At 34.9% G+C, this 19,090-nt stretch overlaps 2 protein-coding genes across 7 annotated transcripts; both read left to right on the top strand.

Moving 5' to 3' along the window:
- Positions 1-64: 64 nt before the first annotated feature.
- On the top strand, positions 65-6,641 carry LOC148302509 (uncharacterized). Of its 6 annotated transcripts, none has more exons than XM_088271475.1 (7): positions 86-115; positions 396-624; positions 1,976-2,102; positions 3,761-3,841; positions 3,932-4,015; positions 4,694-5,485; positions 5,828-6,641. In XM_088271475.1, the coding sequence occupies exons 2-7, from the start codon at positions 442-444 to the stop codon at positions 6,082-6,084; spliced, it is 1,524 nt and encodes a 507-aa protein (XP_088127601.1). In that variant the 5' UTR covers positions 86-115; positions 396-441; the 3' UTR covers positions 6,085-6,641. The 6 variants fall into 6 exon arrangements, with proteins under 6 accessions (XP_088127600.1, XP_088127601.1, XP_088127602.1 ...); XM_088271476.1 differs by having other exon boundaries at positions 95-177; XM_088271474.1 differs by having other exon boundaries at positions 65-624.
- A 621-nt stretch (positions 6,642-7,262) lies between these two features.
- LOC148302508 (uncharacterized) lies at positions 7,263-16,182 on the top strand. Its single transcript, XM_088271471.1, has 6 exons — positions 7,263-7,599; positions 9,223-9,349; positions 13,575-13,685; positions 13,776-13,904; positions 14,037-14,840; positions 15,509-16,182. Exons 1-6 carry the CDS (start codon positions 7,414-7,416, stop codon positions 15,757-15,759), a joined length of 1,608 nt encoding a protein of 535 aa, XP_088127597.1. The 5' UTR covers positions 7,263-7,413; the 3' UTR covers positions 15,760-16,182.
- The last annotated feature ends 2,908 nt before the right edge of the window (positions 16,183-19,090 follow it).

The raw sequence follows: 19,090 nt of genomic DNA, 5'->3' as shown, positions 1-19,090 counted from the left end.
TAGAAAAAACTACAGCCACCATAAACATTCCGGCTCCGTCTGTACCGAGCATTAACGTTAAACCAGAGAAAATGCAACAAAATCTACAGCCGCCATCTGCATTTCGGTCTCGTGTGTAAGCAGCGTTATGCCGGTTAAATGACTAGTTTGAAATTAAATGAATCAAGTTTTCCTATGGTGTTTACTAAATTATATTGAACAGGGTAAATTGGGGTGGGTGAAGCGAGTGTTTTTGCCTAGAATTTTCACTCATGAATTACATGAAATTATAGTAACTTTAAACATAAAGTGTAAATCCACTCACGAGTAGGCATAGGTTTTGAAACATTAAAAAGTTGAAGCCTGAGTAGGGTCATGATAAGCAGTGTTGCATAAGCCGTAGCTAGATTTCATAGTCACTTGGACGTTAGGTAATTAAAAAAAAATAGATATTTTATAAACATGATGTGGGGATGCGAAGATGTTCCGATACTTACAAAGATATCAGGCAAACAAGTGTTGGGATCCTGCATAATTTGTAACTGTAATACGGCTACAGAGACCTTCAGGAGCTACTATGAACACTTAAGCAATGATCATCATGAGAATTACAGCGAAATGATGGCGCAATGTTTTCATTTGCAGGTAGAGTACAAACACAAAAATAAAAATTACTTTAGATTTAAGTTTTGTACTGACATTACTTGGTGGACCTGCATTTTATATAATAAAATAACAACTATGTAATTTTTTCCACATGAATTTTATTTGACCAGCAGCCGGGTTTCGTTATAACAGTTTCGTAAACATCGTCAGACTGGATCGCGCCCGTCTCACTCACATGTCCAAACCATTTCAACCCACCCTTCTTAATTTTAACTATAATGCTTATCTCAGCTTTGCATTATTTCCCTATTTCACCTTTGGAACATCTATCACACACTGTTTTGCCGCACAATCATCTGAGAGATCGCATTTCGACTGCATTCCTACTTTCATCCTTTTGCCAACTCCACGCTTCACTTCCATACGTTAGGTTGGACTCCGTTGTGTACTGCCAGTTTAGCTTTCGGGGAAAGGTTTTTATTTGCTATGACTAATTTCAGAGCACCATTCACTCTGTTCCCAGCATTCACTCTCCTTTTATATCTTTATCAATCTATCCATCCCTAGAAAACATATTTTCCCAATATAAGACCTGTGAATCATCGACCTGTTCCATAATTTCCCCATTTACCAAAATTTCGCACCTAGTTCTAGATTCTTCTCTTATTAATAATATAGAAAACAATGTTTTCAGACATCTCCCAGTATGTTAAATAATTTGGGAATAATTTTACATAAGCGTTTGAAGGTTTCTGCTAATAAATAAATCGTAGTTGTACAGGAGAAAGTGACCAACTTACGAAACAAAAAATGTTCAGCAGGGCCATTTAAGTCACTTTTGCTTGGCAAGAAAATAAACATCAATGCAGTTAGTCATTTTTAACATGTCAATATATTATACTTCCACGTTTAAAATCCTTTGGGATTTTTTTCAGGGCAATGTTAAGCTAGCAAAATATCAAACAGTCAATGATCATGTTTTTGTAAAAAATGCACTTGGTCACTTTCTCCTGTATGACTTCGAAATAAAAAACATACTAATCTAAACCATAGATATTGCTGAAGAAGTGGCACACGGAAGATCTCTTCAATTGAATAATAACTTCCGAAATTTGAGTAATGTGGTTGTCAATTGTGGGTAGAACACTGACTGTAACATGTGTAAAAAATTATCACTAAAACTAAGAGACCCGGAAGGCCGCTGATGACCATTCACCGACTATACTCAGCGAAACTTGGGCATGCCGGACTGACCTGGTAGGAAGCCAAGGAGATGGCGCGTGACAGAATGACTTGCAGACGTCTCGTGTTGGCCATATGCTCCACCTAGGGAGCGAACATTGAAAAAAAGAAGAGAGAATGTTTGAGATTTACCAATGTTTATTTTCAGATAATAGATGAGGCCCGTAGTGGAGTGATATGTGGGAGTTGTGTGTCTCGCTTGCAAGATGTCTTTCTGTTCCGAAAACAAGTAGAAGAAATAGGAGATTGTATAGTCCAGTTGCAGACTAATGTTGGTAAAAAATGTTTCTATTTAAGTATTTACTTTATAGTAAAGCCCCGGTTACCCAAACTCAGGTCAACCGCAGTTTCACCAACGATTTAATCTCTAAATCCAATTATAGTTGGCTGTTGTTAACTCAATCATGGAACATCATGAGATTGCTCATATACAGGGTGCAGCAGCATAACTTCCTTTTTAAAATTAAAATTCCCGCCATTCAGTCGATTGATGTTGTAGCGGAGTGCTAGCGGTTTTGTTTGACAGGCGAAACTATAAAGTTTTGACCCAATATAGTTTAGTTGCCATCATGCGTTGGAACAGGGAGTAGCGTGCGTTGGTGTTGAGGCCTACTAGATATTTGAACGGATGTTCTGTGATTGCAACCCAGCGCGCCTTTAACCCTAGAATACTAATCTATCGTAAAAATTACAATGACGAAATGACCATTCCTGGAATAAACCATGTTCGCGACCCCCTACTTAACAGTGTCTTCCTAATGTTACTTATTTTCTTCATTATTACGTGATATTTCGTGAGCCATTTTGTCGTTATGTAACACGTTACGATGCGAGCATTCAGGCAGTCAGTACACCGAGCCGAGCGCTCCATCCATAGTTTCGGATGCTCGCCGCAAGCGATGTTACGACATTACGTTACGACGAAATGCTCCGGTCAGTCACCACCTCTAGTCAATCCAGTGAGGCAATACGCATTGATATCCTTTTAATAATATTTTAAAACAAACAAAAATCACCTAGTTTTTGAAACACATATATATAAACAGTTGCGTGCACAGATAATTAATTAGGGTGGGCGGTAGACGTAGTAAACTAAGCACTACTTACTAGGGTAGATAGTAAGGTAGGATAGGTACTGGTTGCATTTTTATGACACCTATTGAAACGAACTATAAATGCGGGAAAACAATGAATGAGGGATTAAGAGGTCAATACACAAGAAAATACAATTGAGTAAAGACACCGTCCTCCCAACGTGCATAACCATTCATAGGTTAAAATTCTAAGAAGAATGTATGTTTTAGATGCAAATAAGTGTATTTTTATTTAAATACAAAGCTGAACAGAACCAAAAAAAGATAATTTTATTATTATTATGAGTTTATTGTATTGTAAATAACATGTGATCAACATTTGTTTTTTTACTGTCATTTGTTTAAGTCATTAGTATATTTTCGGCTTTGCGAATAATTTTTTTTTCAGGATTAGTTATTGAATATGTGTAGTAGAAAGTTTTCAATGTTTCGAAGAGTGTGCATGCTTCTAAAAATGAAGGTACAGGCAGCGGCTCCTCTTCATCAATATCCACCTCTTCTGATGCATTTGTCAACCTTGCTTCACACAAGCTTTCCATAGTTTCTATCCCAAACGTTGGAATATTTTCGTTGAATGTAACAAAATTGGGAAAATTAAGGAGAATGTAAAAAACACAGACAAAATATATCAAATATGGAGCATAATTCAAATAATGAATGCGGTAAAAAGGTGATAGAGAAACAATATATTTTTGTATGAAATTAATTTTGGGTAGAAGAAATAAACCACACATCCGGGAAAACAATTATTCGAGGAACGATAGATAGAGGTTTCACTGAATAATAAATTGAAAAAAGACCCTTATATATTGTGTATTGTTAATTTCTTTCTGTTGCAGATTGGGAGGAAAAAATTGGTACCATGTTAAGTGCAGGGAATGATCTGTGTTCACAAAATGTTAAGAGAGATAATCCAGTTGGTAAAAATAACGTATTTTGTTTTTAAGTATACCTTTAATTGAGTATCCATTAAAATATTAGGTATTACAATTTTTTTTATTTTTTTTTAGTTAATTTAGAATATAGAAGCAACCACGGAATTTTGAAAATTCCAAAAAAGGAAACAACGAAAAATGCAATAAATCAAGATCCAGGTAATTATACCCCTTAAAATTAAATTTTTTAAAAATGAAAATTTATTAACCTTTTTTTTATTTATGATACTTTATCTTAAAGCAGAGTTTTTTATAGTAAAAAATACAACAAAACAGAAAGATGGTAAGGTTGTTCAATATATAACTAATACATCTACCATCTTAAAAGAATCAATTAAAATATAAATGACCTTTTATGTATAAATGTAGTTTATTAAAGTTGCAACAGGTTGTTGCCGAAACTAGTTGGTTAATAAAAATGTGAGTGGATCAGAACACAAAGTATTTTTATTTCTCGAAATAATATATCAATATATAATGATCCACAAAGTTAATGGTTTCAATATTCAAAACATAATATTGGCGAGTACGGCCAGCAAAGCAAAAATGTATAAGAAACAGACAGTGAAATACAGATTTGTGTGTCTTAATACCCAACAACTTGTACACTGTTTCTTTTTTTAAATATGTATATGTTTAGTAATAAATAAACCCTGAAGAGGGCAACAGGTTGTTGCCGAAACTAGTTGGTTACTAAAAATGTGAGTGGATCAGAACACAAAGTATTTTTATTTCTCTCAAATAATATATCAATATGATCCACAAAGTTAATGCTTTCAATATTCAAAACATATTAAAGTCAAGTTGAAAATCGATAAAACAACATTTTTTTTTCAGATGAAACGGATGAATTTGATGTGGTCTTCGATGATTGTTTAGATATCGATGATTGGAATAATATAGATTATTTTATACTACGCAAACATAATATACCAATTCTCAAATCTACAGCCAACAAAAATAGGAAACAAGAAGATAATTGCTCAATAGAAGTCGCAAGTATCGAAGATGCAAATTACTGTACAGAAATATCGAGTAATGAGGAATGTAACAAAAGAATTGAATGGTACGATCAACCTCAATATCCAATACAGAATCCTCAATCGAACATTCCTACTTTAGATCCTATGTCAAACCAGTGCCCAATTTGCGAGAAGACATTTGAAGAGTGGGAAGTTTTGCAAAGGCATTTCAGTTATCACTCTTCTGAGCTTCTCTGTGAGATATGTGGCAAAATATTCGCCCGTCCAATATATTATAAACTGCATCTTACCAGCCACGCAGACATCCGTTACTCTTGTACCGAATGCGAGAGAACATACCTGCAAAAAAATTCTTTAATGCAACATGTTAAGATGAAACACAAAAACCAAGTGCTTTATTCGTGTCCGCAGTGTCCGGAGAGGTTCGGTACTTCTACAAAACGAAAAGAGCACTTGTTTCAGAAACACGGTGTTTGGTATGATCAGTGTATTTGTTCTATCTGTCAACAGAAGTTCTTCACGAAGCATCGCTTGGATAGACACATGCGCATAGTTCACTTAAGAGAAAGGAACTTCCGTTGCCCGGAATGTGATTATGTTTGCTTCAGTGAAAAACAACTGAAACTTCACTTATCTGTACACAGTGGTAAGTAATTCTTCTTCTCTACTATTAATAATGCTTCTATACTTTATCCTAAAAATTCTATTCAGTTTTCGCAATACGGGTTTAAGCAAATATAAATGGAATAGACAGATGTCATGGGAATCTTATTATTTTGTTTTAACATGTCTCTAATAGAATATAAAAGATGAATAAGAAAACTGTGAATTATTTTTGAAGTGATAGTGTGAGTTATGTTATGTCTGAAGTGTTTGTACTTACCAATAACTGTTTCGTGGAAATTAGCCTAATCAATCTGTGCCCAAACTACATGTGACAGAATACCCCTGACAACATATATGCTTTAAAGTTTTATTATGATTTTAGATGTTCGAAACTTCCAGTGTAATTTATGTGAAAAAACCTTTAAATTAAAAAAATATCTCATACTACACTTGAAAGTTCACTACAACATCCGGGAATATGAATGTGAGGTATGCAGACAGACCTTCGTCCAGCACTCTTCCCTGAAGTCCCACATGCGTACCCACCACAAGAACGATTCAGCTACCTACAAACCACTCAGAAAGAAAACACCGGACGATAATGCTTTATCTAACTCTCTCTTAATAAATTTACAATGAAATTCAATTTCAAGCTTTCATCTTTAAAACATCATTTGCCACTTTTTTTCTACATCGCTCTACCTTTGTAAATTTTTTGTTTAATCCACTTTTCACAAACCAATGAATGAAAGTTAAGGATTTTCTGTATTTAAAAGCTTTGTAAGAAACGTCAACATTTTTTTTTCCAGATTCTGTACCTACAAATGTTCACAAAGCAAATTTTAGTTAGAGATATGTTTTGTAAGATATGTGCGTTGTTTGGCGTTTGGGAGACAGGGTACTAGGTGACATGTGAATGTCGAAATATGTATGTGTAGTAGATTTTATTAGACAATATATTTACAACAATATAAATTGATAATATATCACACAAAAATAACTGACATAAATTAAAATTTGCTATACACAAAATGTTTAGTCTTTTGAATGTCACTTTATTCTCAGATAATTAAAAAAATGTTAAAGAGTGATATTTATGTTTAAAGCAAAGTATTTTTCCTATATTCTATACTTTTATAAAAGTAAATGTGTAAAGTCTTAGCTAATAAAGTGATTCTAAGTAAAAAAAAAAAAAATATTATTAATTTTTTGATGTTTCCTAAATTTTTTAAAGAAAAATACAATTTAAATTTCAATAACACATGGAACTACAACTTAGAATAATGGTAGTAAAGTTGTCATGTTGGCCTCTGGGGGGTGATAGCAGGGTTGGTCTAATGGACAGAAGTTGGGAGAAATTGATTAAATTGTACCAGTTTGGCCAAATATTAAGCAAGGTGCAAAAGATTTTTAATTTTAGTCCCTTACAAAAAGTTTCTTCTTTTTTTAAATGGCTTTTCACCCGTCTAGGGTGGTCTAGCCAGTGTCGATTTATTTTTTATTCACATTTGAATTTAAAATGCTAACGGGGTTAGTTTGTTTAGTGAGTTATTTTACATTTATCATACACCTTTACGAATTTATAAACTTAAATTTGAGAAATTTACAAATTATTTTATATACAAGTTTATTAGGGGAGGTTGATAAGTTTGAGATGTTAGTGGGAAATGGAACGGAGTTCTAAAAAAGTTTGGGAGTCGCTGATTTACGTAGATTATACGGAAATGATATAGCCGATCGTCAACAAAATTTTTAAACGCACTCAATAGACAATATTTTGACAGTCTATGGATCAGTTGTCATTAAAAATTATCTATGCTTGTCACTGTCAAAATAATGCACATACATGTTAGTAAATTGTTTTGATTGCGGTATGATAAGAAAAAACTTACCTAGCTTGTTTCTAATAACAATCGTTCAATCAATTAGGTTTTTTTGGGAATTTATAAAATTTATATTTTACACAAAATGAAGTGGGAATATGAAGATGTTCCGATACTCAAAAAGGTATCATGCAAATATGTTCCGGGGTCTTGTATGGTCTGCAACTGCAACACAGCCACAGAGAGCTTCAGGAACTACTATGAACACTTTACTAGCGATGGCCAACTGGAAAATTACAGCGAGATGTTGGCGCATTGTTTTCATATACAGGTAAAGTACAAACGAACCATATATTATTGATATTATTAGTATTCAGGTTATTATTTCTCATTCTAGTCTCTATCCGTGCCTGAGTGGTGCATAGGCCACCACATTGAATCGACACAGTGTTAATTCGATTGTGATTATTTGAAGGCAAGGGTGATCAGTCTTGCGCTCCGGGTTCATAGTCATAGCAGTAGAATATATTATACAGAATTCAGATGACGTAAGTGAAGGGAATAACTGCTGTATGGGAAAGGAAATGAAAGAGGAATAGTAGGTACTAAAAGAGAGGGAAAATATTACAGTAGCTATGGCTAGGGCACTCAGCTTGCATACTTATACTATCTTGTGTACGTTGTACACAACTAACATCTACAAGTCTCTTGACAATGATTCATCAGCAATGTATACATCATGGTTTATTAAATTTTCATTATACATATCACTGATTAAATGCTAAAGGGCCACACCGCAAAAAAAAAATACTCTTTATTCCAAAAATGGTATCTAAATCGTCAACATTGTCATATTCGAAAACACCCATGATTCTAGCGTTAGAAATGGACATTTCTAACGCTAGAATCATGGGTGTCTTTCTCGAACATGAAAATGTTGACGATTTAGATACTATTTTTGGAATAAAGAGTTTAATTTTTTTGTTGCATTGTGGCCCCTTGGCATTTAACCAGCGATATACTACCTTGATCAAAAAGTTCCCGGAATGTGTTCAGAAAATTAAAAATACAAGATTATTCATCAAAATCGCTATTGTCTCCTTCAAAGTACTCCCCATCGACTTCAACGCACTAATGCTAGCGCTTGATCAATCCTCGAAACAATTTTTATAATCGGTTTGTGGTATGGCCATCAGAGCCATCTTGGATTTTTCCATGACCTCATCTCGGATGCTGTAACGCGTTCCGGGAGCGGTTTCTTGAGCCGACCAAATAGGAATATCGTTGCCGAAACACTTTTCTAGCATTTTCAATGTCATCGCACCACTAAAGCTGCAAAATTTAATAAAAACTCGTAGCAAATTCCATTACATTACATTTATCCTACAAATTTGTAAAAAATTGAAAACACACCCAATCGCAGAAGTACTCAATACGGCGTCACTTTTACAAATCCCTCACTCCTTTCAAGAACGTCATAAATCAAAAATCGTCAATTTTCAGTTGTGCATGTTTTCAAAATGCCTAGAAAATGTACTATTTCCCAGCAAAAGAGGCATATTTTTAACTTAATATTTACCCGCTACAGGGCAGAAAGTGTTGTTCTTGCATTGTGAAGAAATGTTCTCAATATTTTTCAAATGGAGAAAAAACTTTCAGGTTTTACCTAAAAAGATCTGTTGTACAGTAAAAAGTTAAATAAGTGGCTTGATATTTATTTTTAATACATTGTATTACATTTTTAAACTTTAAAAACGTTTTCCTGAAAAATCTAGTTTTTTGATTTATGACGTTCTTGAAAGGAGTGAGCGAAATGTCAAGTTATCAAGCTGAAAATTTCAAGAAAAAACAGAAAACCCAAATCGGGTGACTGAGAACGCCGATGAGAACACGTTGGTGACTCCGGGAACTTTTTGATCAAGGTAGTATTTACCAGTCATTTGATGTATTTCAGGTGACTGATGAAGACAGGAGAGGCGTGATATGTGAGGGTTGCGTGTCTCACTTGAAGGATGCCTTACTGTTCCGGAAGAAGGTAGAAGGAATTAGAGAGCATATAAACCAGCTACAAATTCAAGTCGGTAATGATAATTCCTATTTAAATATAATATTTTTGCTTATATTTTTAAATTATCATCAGAAATCAAACATGAAATTATAACGATAACTGAATATTTTTTGTTGTTCAACGTTATTTGATAAATTCCTATATACATAATTCATTCATTCAAACCCTCATCCACACTCGATGGTGCATAGGGCACTGCTTCATATAAACGCTGTGTTATCTTGATCGTTAACACATGAAGGAATGGTGATCAACCCTTCGCTTCAGGTACCAGTCCTGGGTAATATTGAATAATTATTAAAGTGAAAAAATTACTTATATCTATTTGACCCCCCCCCCCTGGGAATCGAACCCGGGACCTCCAGTACGGTAGTTGAGCGTGATGACCGTTACGCTATGGAGGCGGATGTACATAAAGAGGACAATAAAAAAAATATCTCTCCGGTAGTTTCACTCATTGCTGAGGATCGTGACTCCCCTGCTGGCCGTCTCTGGAACCTCGGACAACACTCCGCCATTGGCCACTGCATTGTGCAGCCTTTAAAGCTCCCGCAACGGAGAGTTCTGGGTTTTTATTCACCTGATCGGTCCATCGGGTCGGAGATCTACCTAAATTATGCTTGATGGTTAAATTATGTTTTACCATCTTCTGCAAAGGAGAGAGTAAAAACAGTAAAACAAAAATAAAAACATTTTACTTTTGAAGCGGGACATGATCTTATGGTTAATCTTCCTCTCCCGGTGATATGTGTTTACTACAACTCGACTTTTAAAATTAGAATATCAATATAAAATATAATAGATACAGGCTGTGAATTTTTGCATTCATCCGTAATATAATTATGTATGTATTACATGAAAGTATAATAATATAAGTTTTACATTTACAGCGACGGAAATAAATAATTTGTGAAAAAATCAGGTATAAAATCACCAATACACAAACGGTTCTGTGTGGCGTGCTCTGTGCATTCTATACACGCATGTTGTAATGTGTTTACTATGCCAGTAGTGCGCAGATCGTCTTACGCGGCGGTTGTGTCACTATGCCAGCTATTGCGGCTACTTGCGATGTATTTTTTTCTCGTTTTCAGATAATTACCAGAGCTATTGTTACAAAATTGTTACATTTCAACTTCAACTATGGTCAATAAAAGCAACATTTAGGAATATTCACATTTTTCCCGTTTTTAAAGCACATTTTCATATGGTGTACAAAATACATATCACCAGTGCATGCGGAAGTTTTAAGTACAGTAGGGGTCAGGTTAATGTCGCGGACTCTAAGTTAGTATATGAACAATCGAAGCAGGTCATTAAGCTTCATAGTATAATATTTAAAGTAAAGCAGGTCATTAAGCTTCATAGTATAATATTTAAAGTTAAAATAATATTTTTCTGCTTCATAGTATAATATTCAAAGTTGTACTTTGACCAAACTTTATAAATATTTTATTTATTGTTTCGGCATTAACTTTGTGGTAAGACATGTTACAATGATTAAAGAAAATACTTGTTTTTTACCACTTGAGTTTTATTATAGACTACATGTTTCAGAAGTTAAACTTCCATCATTCAGGTCTGTATAATAACAGTTATTATACAGACCTAAATGATGGAAGTTTAACTTCTGAAACATGTCTATAATAAAACTCAAGTGGTAAAAAACAAGTGTTTTCTTTAATCTTTATAAATATTTATTTTTGTTTCTGCGTTTTTGACTGTTTTCCGGTGATATGTGCGAGTCATCAATCAGAATCATAAAAATATGCTTATATGTTTGAATTTCATCCCTTTTTTGTGAGAAGACATGTATGAATTAATTACCATGTGAAGTGAAGTGATACCATCACGCCGCTTCTCCGCAGGGGTAGGCAGAGAGAATAGAGCGCCACACCACTCTGTCCTTGCAAACATTCTTCGCCTCTTCCACGTTCATGCATCTCCTCATACATATCCGCCGATTGTTACGACTCTTAACCTGACCACTTTCAAGTATTTGGCATACCTGATCGTGCCATGTTTTTCTCGGTCTTCCTCTGCTTCTTTTCCCAATAACATTCGCCTCATATATTTGTTTTACCGTTCTTTCCTCACTCATTCGTTCCACATGTCCAAACCATCTCAACACACCTTTCTTAATTTTATCGATAATGCATATCTCAGCTTTGCATTCCTTCCTTATTTCACTATTCGCACATCTATCATACATCGTTTTGTCGCACATTCTTCTGAGAGATCGCATTTCGACTGCATTCAGTCTACTTTCATCCTTCTTTTGCCAACTCCATGTTTCACTTCCATACATTAGAGTTGGAACCATGACTCCGTTGTGCACTGCCAGTTTAGCTTCCACTGATAGGTTTTTATTTGCTATAACTGATTTCAGTGCACCATTCACTTTGTTCCCAGCATTCACTCTCCTTTCTATGTCTTTATCAATCTTTCCATCCCTAGAAAACATACTACCCAAATAATAAATAATAATAATAATAAAATTGGATAACTTATATAGCGCCATTTTCGTAAAAAAACACCTCAAGGGCGCTTCACGGTGAATGAATTGGGGAAAATATTATGGTGGAAATGATTTAGCAAACAAAAGTGTTTTTAGTCTTTTTCTAAAGATCATCTCACTCCCACTATTTCTAACCATTGGTGGAAGAGCATTCCACGCCGTCGGTCCTGCAACAGCAAAGGCACGCTCGCCAAATTTAGTGCGTTGGTTGCGAGCTGGTAAGATAACTTTGCCCATTGCAGATGTTGTAGCCGATCGAAGCGTGAGACGTCTATCAACCAATTCATCTGGAATACACAGCTCCTTAAGATACTCTGGAGCCATATGTGTATTGATTTATACATGAGTAGGCAGAGTTTATACTCAACCCTTTCGGGAAAGCGTAACCAGTGGAGTTTGTGAAGTAGTGGGGTGATGTGACTGAATTTAGAAATTCCAAAAATTAGTCTCGCTGCTGCGTTTAACACTGATTGCAGTCGAGTCATTTTATTGAAATACACGAAATCATCTACCTGTTCCAAAATCTCTCCGTTTACCAATATTTCACATTCAGATCTGCATTCTTCTCTTTCAAAAACCATAATCTTGGATTTGCTAACATTCATCAATAAGTCACTTTCCTTGCACACATTATACACTTTTGTCACCAACGCCTGCAGGTCTTCTCTGCTATCGGCAAGAAGAACAGCATCGTCAGCATACAAAAGGCAACAGACAGTCAAATTATTCATTCTAGCTCCAACATTTAAATCTTTCAGTTCTTTCATGCAATTATCCATGTATAGGTGAAACAGCCACGGTGATATTACACTTCCCTGTTTAACACCTTTAGAGATGCTAAGCCAGGATGAAAATGAACCACTTACCCTTATGCATGCAGTGCTATCCTCGTACAAGGATGCTATGCCTTGGATAAGTTTACTGCTTACCCCATACTCAGATAACACCTTCCATAGCTTCGTTCTATCAACTCGATCATACGCTTTCTGCAAATCCACAAAAGCACAGAAAAGCTTTTGGTTTTTGGCCAAAAACTTTTCAGTAATGTTGCGCAAGGCAAAAATTTGATCCGTACATCCTCTCCCATTCATAAATCCACTCTGGACATCCCACACTTTGTCCTTTGTTATGGTTCTCACTCTTTCAATAAGGATTCGACCATACATCTTGCCAACAGCACTCAATAGACTGATTGCTCTATAGTTCCCACATTCCACCCTAGAACCTTTACCCTTGTAGAGAAGCATTATAACTGCCCTTCTCCAATCCACCGGAGTATAACTCTCCTCCAGACAACGGTTAAAGAGCCTATGCAACCATGTGAGAATTATTTCGCCACCATTCTTGACGTATCTGCGGCAAAATTGTCGAATCCTAGAGCCTTTCCATTTTTCAAAGACTTAGTGGCATTCTTAATTTCTTCCATACTTATCTCTCTTGAAACATCATTCACACATATTCGGGGAAATGTACTTACGTCACTAACGTTATTAATCGTATGTGTTTCATACACCTCCTCGAAATACTCTTTCCATCTCTCTTTTATATCTTTTTCATTCGTCACCATTTTTCCGTCTTTCGCTGCAATCGATTTCGTACATCCATTCAAGCTTAGACTTCGGGAGTTTTTGACTTCTTTCCAGAAAATTTTTATATTTTAATTACCAATTAAAATATAAAAATTTTTAATTACCATCATTGTCGATATTTTTTATTGCAGATTATTTAACTGAAAATTCCACAAAAGACGCTTGTAACGAAGATTTTAACGCCTCGTATAATTCAGACAGCGATGAATGGACACAAGATGTCAAAAGAGATATTCCATTACGTAAATATAACTTCTAAAGTTTATTTTGTTTTTTCATTGTGTTCACACTGGATTGAGTATTTATTGAAATTGAAATTTAATACTTTTTAGGTAACTTAGTTAATACAAGTATCCATGGAAAATTAAAAATGCGTAAAAAGGAAACGAGAAATACAAAACAAAATCATTTGGAGACAGATATATGTAACATAAATAGTTGTACTAAAAATAATAATCCAGGTAAATTGTTTAATTAAATTTTAATTTTATAAAATTCAATTATATTGCGCTTTAAATTTGATTTTAGAGGTGATTATTTAATTATTTTATTTCCAAATCTATTTTAATATTTTTCTCCTTTTTTTTTAACAGACAATGTACAGAGTCCATTGAATCCTAATTATTGGGGAATAACAAGTAATGAATCTGATGATACGGAAGAATTTGATGTGTTCTTTGATGAGGAGCCTTTAGATAGTGATGATTGGAATAATATGGATTATGTGATGCTAGAAGACCAAGATAAACATATAGTGAAAGAAGAAAATGATAGTTCAACAGAAATATCGAGTAACGGAGGAAGAAATAAAAGAAGTAAAAAAAGAATCGAATGGTACGATCAGCCTCAATATCCAACACATAATTCCGAACTGAAAATGCCCACTTTAAAACCCAATTCGAGAGAGTGTCCAGTTTGCAAGAAGGAGTTTAAAAACCGGAAAACGTTGCGGAAGCATTTTGCGTCTCATTATCCTCAGTTTCTCTGCGAGATTTGCGGCAAAATATTCGCCCAGAGCTCGACCTGTCAGTCGCACATCGCCAGTCATAATGACACCCGTTACACGTGCACCGAGTGCAAGAGGAGTTACATCCACAAGAACAGTTTATCGCAGCATATAAAGATATTCCACAATAATAAAAAGGTTTATTCCTGTTCCAAGTGCGGGGAGAGATTCAAGAGCAGTCTCATACGCCGGGAGCACTTGTTTGAGAAACATAACGTTTGGTACGATCAGTGCATTTGCTCCATCTGCCAGAGGAAGTGTTTCACGGCACATCGCCTGGATGTACACATGCGCAGCGTCCACGCGAGAGAAAAGAATTTCTCTTGCCCCGAGTGTTATAATCTGTACTTCGGCAAGCAAGATCTTCAGAAACACATGCTGACACATAGCGGTGAGCATTTCTTCTGTTTCTACATTGTAAAACTTCTTTGTAGCATTTCCTTCCCTTAAAAAAAGTCGATTGCCTTTGAGAAGGTTCCGTTCCCTAAGGGTCACTTTCCTCTACAAACTATGTTTCTCGACATAAGGCGAAATATATATATGTATTCCCCTTTGTGGCATACTCCCTTTTTGTGGCCCAAAAATATGTCCTCACTTATTGGAAATCTCGTTTTCTACAAGTTTATAAACTAACTAATCACTACAGTACTCATATGTCTGCGAGTACCTGAAGCAACAATAGTGCGAGGTGCTCATGGCATTCATGAGTGGCACGCACATAAGATAAATACTCTTTTTCTCAGGGTATTATATCGTATGATTTTCGGCTTCAAACATGACATATTGTTGACATCTCTCTAAATAATCCTGAAGGACAGACTGAGATGCGGGGATTGGGTTGATAGTAAATAATATTTGTAGAGACTCAACTACACAGCTAGCAGTCTTTTTCAATACTCGCTGTTTCACTTTTTCCAACTTTTTATTGGAATGTATTCCCCACGAATTCCGAAGGACTGTCGCATTAGCTTAGTTGAAGATACTTCAATACAAGATCTAATATGACAGAATTTTCCTAACAACGGACAATAAATTTTAATTTGTTTTTTCTTTCTTCAGATATTAAGAACTTTCATTGTGACATATGTGGCAAAGCTGTGAAAAGCAGGAAATCTCTCAAAGAGCACTTGAAAATTCACTACGACATTCGGAACTATAAATGTGAGCTATGCGAACAGGCTTTCATCCAGCACACTTCCCTGAAGGTCCACATGCACTCCCACCACAAGGACGCCGCGGCCGCCTTCAAGCCAATCAGGAAGAAATCAAAACTTATAGATGGTGCCCTAGAAGACCATCTTGTCCAATGAATGATTGATGCATTGTATATATTATTTTGAGAAATAAAAAGACTTTGTTTTTGTGATCCACTCACATTTTTAACCATTCATTTATGACTGAAATAAATTATAAACCCTGAAGAGGGCAACAGGTTGTTGCCGAAACTAGTTAGTTTATAAAAATGTGAGTCGTTAAAAAAACAAAGTCTTTTTATTTCTCAAAATAATATATCAATATGATCCACAAAGTTAATGCTTTCAATATTAATAAAAAACAATGGATTGTATAATTTAACTTGTAAATACTACCATGCACCAAATTACTGTAACTGACAAAAAGATAATATATCAGTATGTATGTCCGCCTCCGTAGTGTAATAGTCAGCATACTGGAGGTCCCGGGTTCAATTCCCAGGGGGGGGGGTTGAATAAATGTTTTTGATTTTTTTACTGTAATATTTATCCAATATTACCCTGGACTGGTACCTGAAGCGGAGGGCTGATCACCTTTCCTTCATGTGTTGACGATCAAAATAATACTGCAGCATTGGGTGCGGATAAGGGTTATAAGAAGAAGATGTATACAACTCTTGTTTGACATAAATAAACAGGTTGAGAAAAATGGCAAATTTAGCTTGGATGGGAAATATTTATGAAATTGTTAGAAGTGTTGGACAGCAATGTGCTAATAAACTTTGAACGTCAAATCCAAGTGTAGACATGAACCTTCACTAAGCAGACCATTCAGAAAGCAACAGAAAGAAATAGAACACACCATGCTAAGTTATAGCTGTAGAGTGTGTAATTATCCCAGGATGGGAGCAGGGGAGCCATGTTTTAAATGAAAGGATGAAAGGTGAGAACAGTCTAGAGATCTGGAAACAGAAATGAGAGCATAATATTGTCAATATTGCCAGAAAGGCGTAATTGAGGAAGGCCCAAAACTTCGAGCTTAAATACAATTTATGTATTAATTAGGTACCTGAAGCGGAGGGCTGATCACCTTTCCTTCATGTGTAAACGATCAAGATAACACTGCGTTTATGTGAAGCAGTGCCCTATGCACCATTTGGTGCGGATAAGGGTTTGTAAGGTATTAACTTTTAAATCAAACACAGATTTTTGAGTCTACTAAGTTGTATTTTATTAACAAAAACACATAAAAAAAACACATTCGTTGGAAAATGCCTTAACCAAGCGAAACAATTCTTACAATATTAATTTTTTGTGTTTTTGATAGTAAAATACAACTTAGTAGACTAAAAAAATCTGTGTTTGATTTAAATATTGAAAATTAATACATAAATTAAAATGAAGTTCTACAAATTAAACGCCAAATCAATAAATACTTAAATACAATAATGGTTTTAAAAGTGGCACATGATTAAGAAGACCCAGCAGTGGGAGATTGTAGTTTTAAAAAGATAACTTACTGTGTCCTTTGTCCGTCTTCGTATTGTAGGGGTCAGCACGTTTGCCTACCACGTTGAATGTCCTGGCTTCAATTCCCAAAGGGGTGAAAATAAATATAAGTGATTTTTCACTCTAATATTTAGTTACCCTGGATCGGTAACTGAAAGGGAGGTCTGATCCCTATTCCTTCATGTATTTAACAATCAAGATAACACTGCTTCTATACAATGCAATGCCGTTTGCATCATGGAGTGCGGATAAGGGTAACTTAAAAGGAAGCAGTAACTTAATTGTTCCTATGGTAAAATACTGCTTATTTTAGCTCAGATCAGCTTTGTTCTACTGGTGATCAAGTTTCATTGTTACCAACATAGGAAAAAATCATTGGTCAAATACAAAAATGGTTTTAAAAAACTGTTATATTTCAGACAAAATTAATGTTTTACCATGAAATTTAAATCCATTTTTAATTAATGTTTTACTTAGTAAATACCACTATTTCTTAAAATCTACTGTGACACGTGTTTCGATGCATTCCGCATCATTTTCAAACACCGTATGGTGTTTACTAAGTAAAACATTAATTAAAAATGGATAGATTTTACCACAAAGTGACTGCCGAATCAATTAATAAAATTTAAATCCGTTAATTATTGTTGTTAATTATAAAAAGTTTAATAAATTATTAAAATGACAATTCTCTATCTTTGACCTCAAGCAAAACACTCTTTTCTTTTCAATAAACTGAATCAGAATAATGCAGCATTATCTTATCATTGGCATCAATATGAAGAAGTGTAGCTGAAGATAAATAGTTGGCTATTTATGAAACTAACTAATTAACCATCACGCCGTTTCCCGGCGGTAGGCAAAGAGAATAGAACGCCACACCACTCTATCCTTGCAAACATTTTTCGCCTCTTCCACGTTCATGCATCTCTTCATACATACCCGTCGATTGTTTCGACCCCTAACCTGACCACTTTCAAGTATTTGGCATACTTGATCGTGCCAAGTTTTTCTCGGTCTTCCTCTGCTCCTTTTTCCAATTACATTCGCCTCATAAATTTGTTTTGCTGTTCTTTCCTCACTCATTCATCCTACATGTCCAAACCGTCTCAACACACCTTTCTTAATTTTATCGATTATGCTTGTCTCAGCTTTATTCACTCAAGAATTACATGAAATTATAGTAATTTTAAACATAAAGGGTAAACCCAATCACAAGTAGGAATAGGCTTTTAAACTTGGAGTTTGAGCCTATGTAAGGAACATGAAAAGCGGTGATGCATAAGCCGTAGCTAGATTTCGGGGTCACTTGGATGTTAGGTAATTCCAAAAAATGGATCTTTAGTCATCAATAGCTGTAGTCGAAACACTAGCAATAGGAGTCTTTCATAGAGAATGGGGTTTTATTTAATAGAATACAATTGAAGATAATTGGAGAAGCTCAGGGTGAGAATGTTACTGATATAATACGATGAGAAACAAATATTGAAAATAAAAATTTAACAAATGAGTTATAAAAATTATCCTTTTTACTTTTCAAGTAATTTTACTAATTCAAATATCTATATCTATAAGATTCGACATTACCTACATTTGTAAACGGAAAGAGGGACAGGAAGGAACGGCACGGGAAAGATCAAAGTCGGCAAAAAGGGAAAAGTCTGAGAATTTAAATTTTTTAATCTAGAAAATTCTTAAAGTTGGGAATTCATTTGTAGGAATGGAAGGCAGAAATAGAAGAAATGTGGATACACTGTTGCCAAACATAAAACGAGAGTTTCCTCCGATCCGATTAGTTATTAATTTGAATGAGGTATTTAAATCAAATTGATACGAAAATGATTTTAATATTTATAATTATATTATCCAACTTTTAATTATTTTATCAAGAAAACTCCCTTTTTTTCCTTGTACTTCCGCGCGGCTATATATCTAGGAG

The sequence above is a fragment of the Brachycentrus maculatus genome, unplaced genomic scaffold, assembly GCF_059751285.1.
Source record: "Brachycentrus maculatus isolate JH-2025_06_01 unplaced genomic scaffold, ASM5975128v1 h1tg000442l, whole genome shotgun sequence".
Classification (NCBI taxonomy): domain Eukaryota; kingdom Metazoa; phylum Arthropoda; class Insecta; order Trichoptera; family Brachycentridae; genus Brachycentrus; species Brachycentrus maculatus.
The sequence above is the reverse complement of the archived record's forward strand: the minus strand, read 5'-3'. Positions and strand labels throughout refer to the sequence as shown.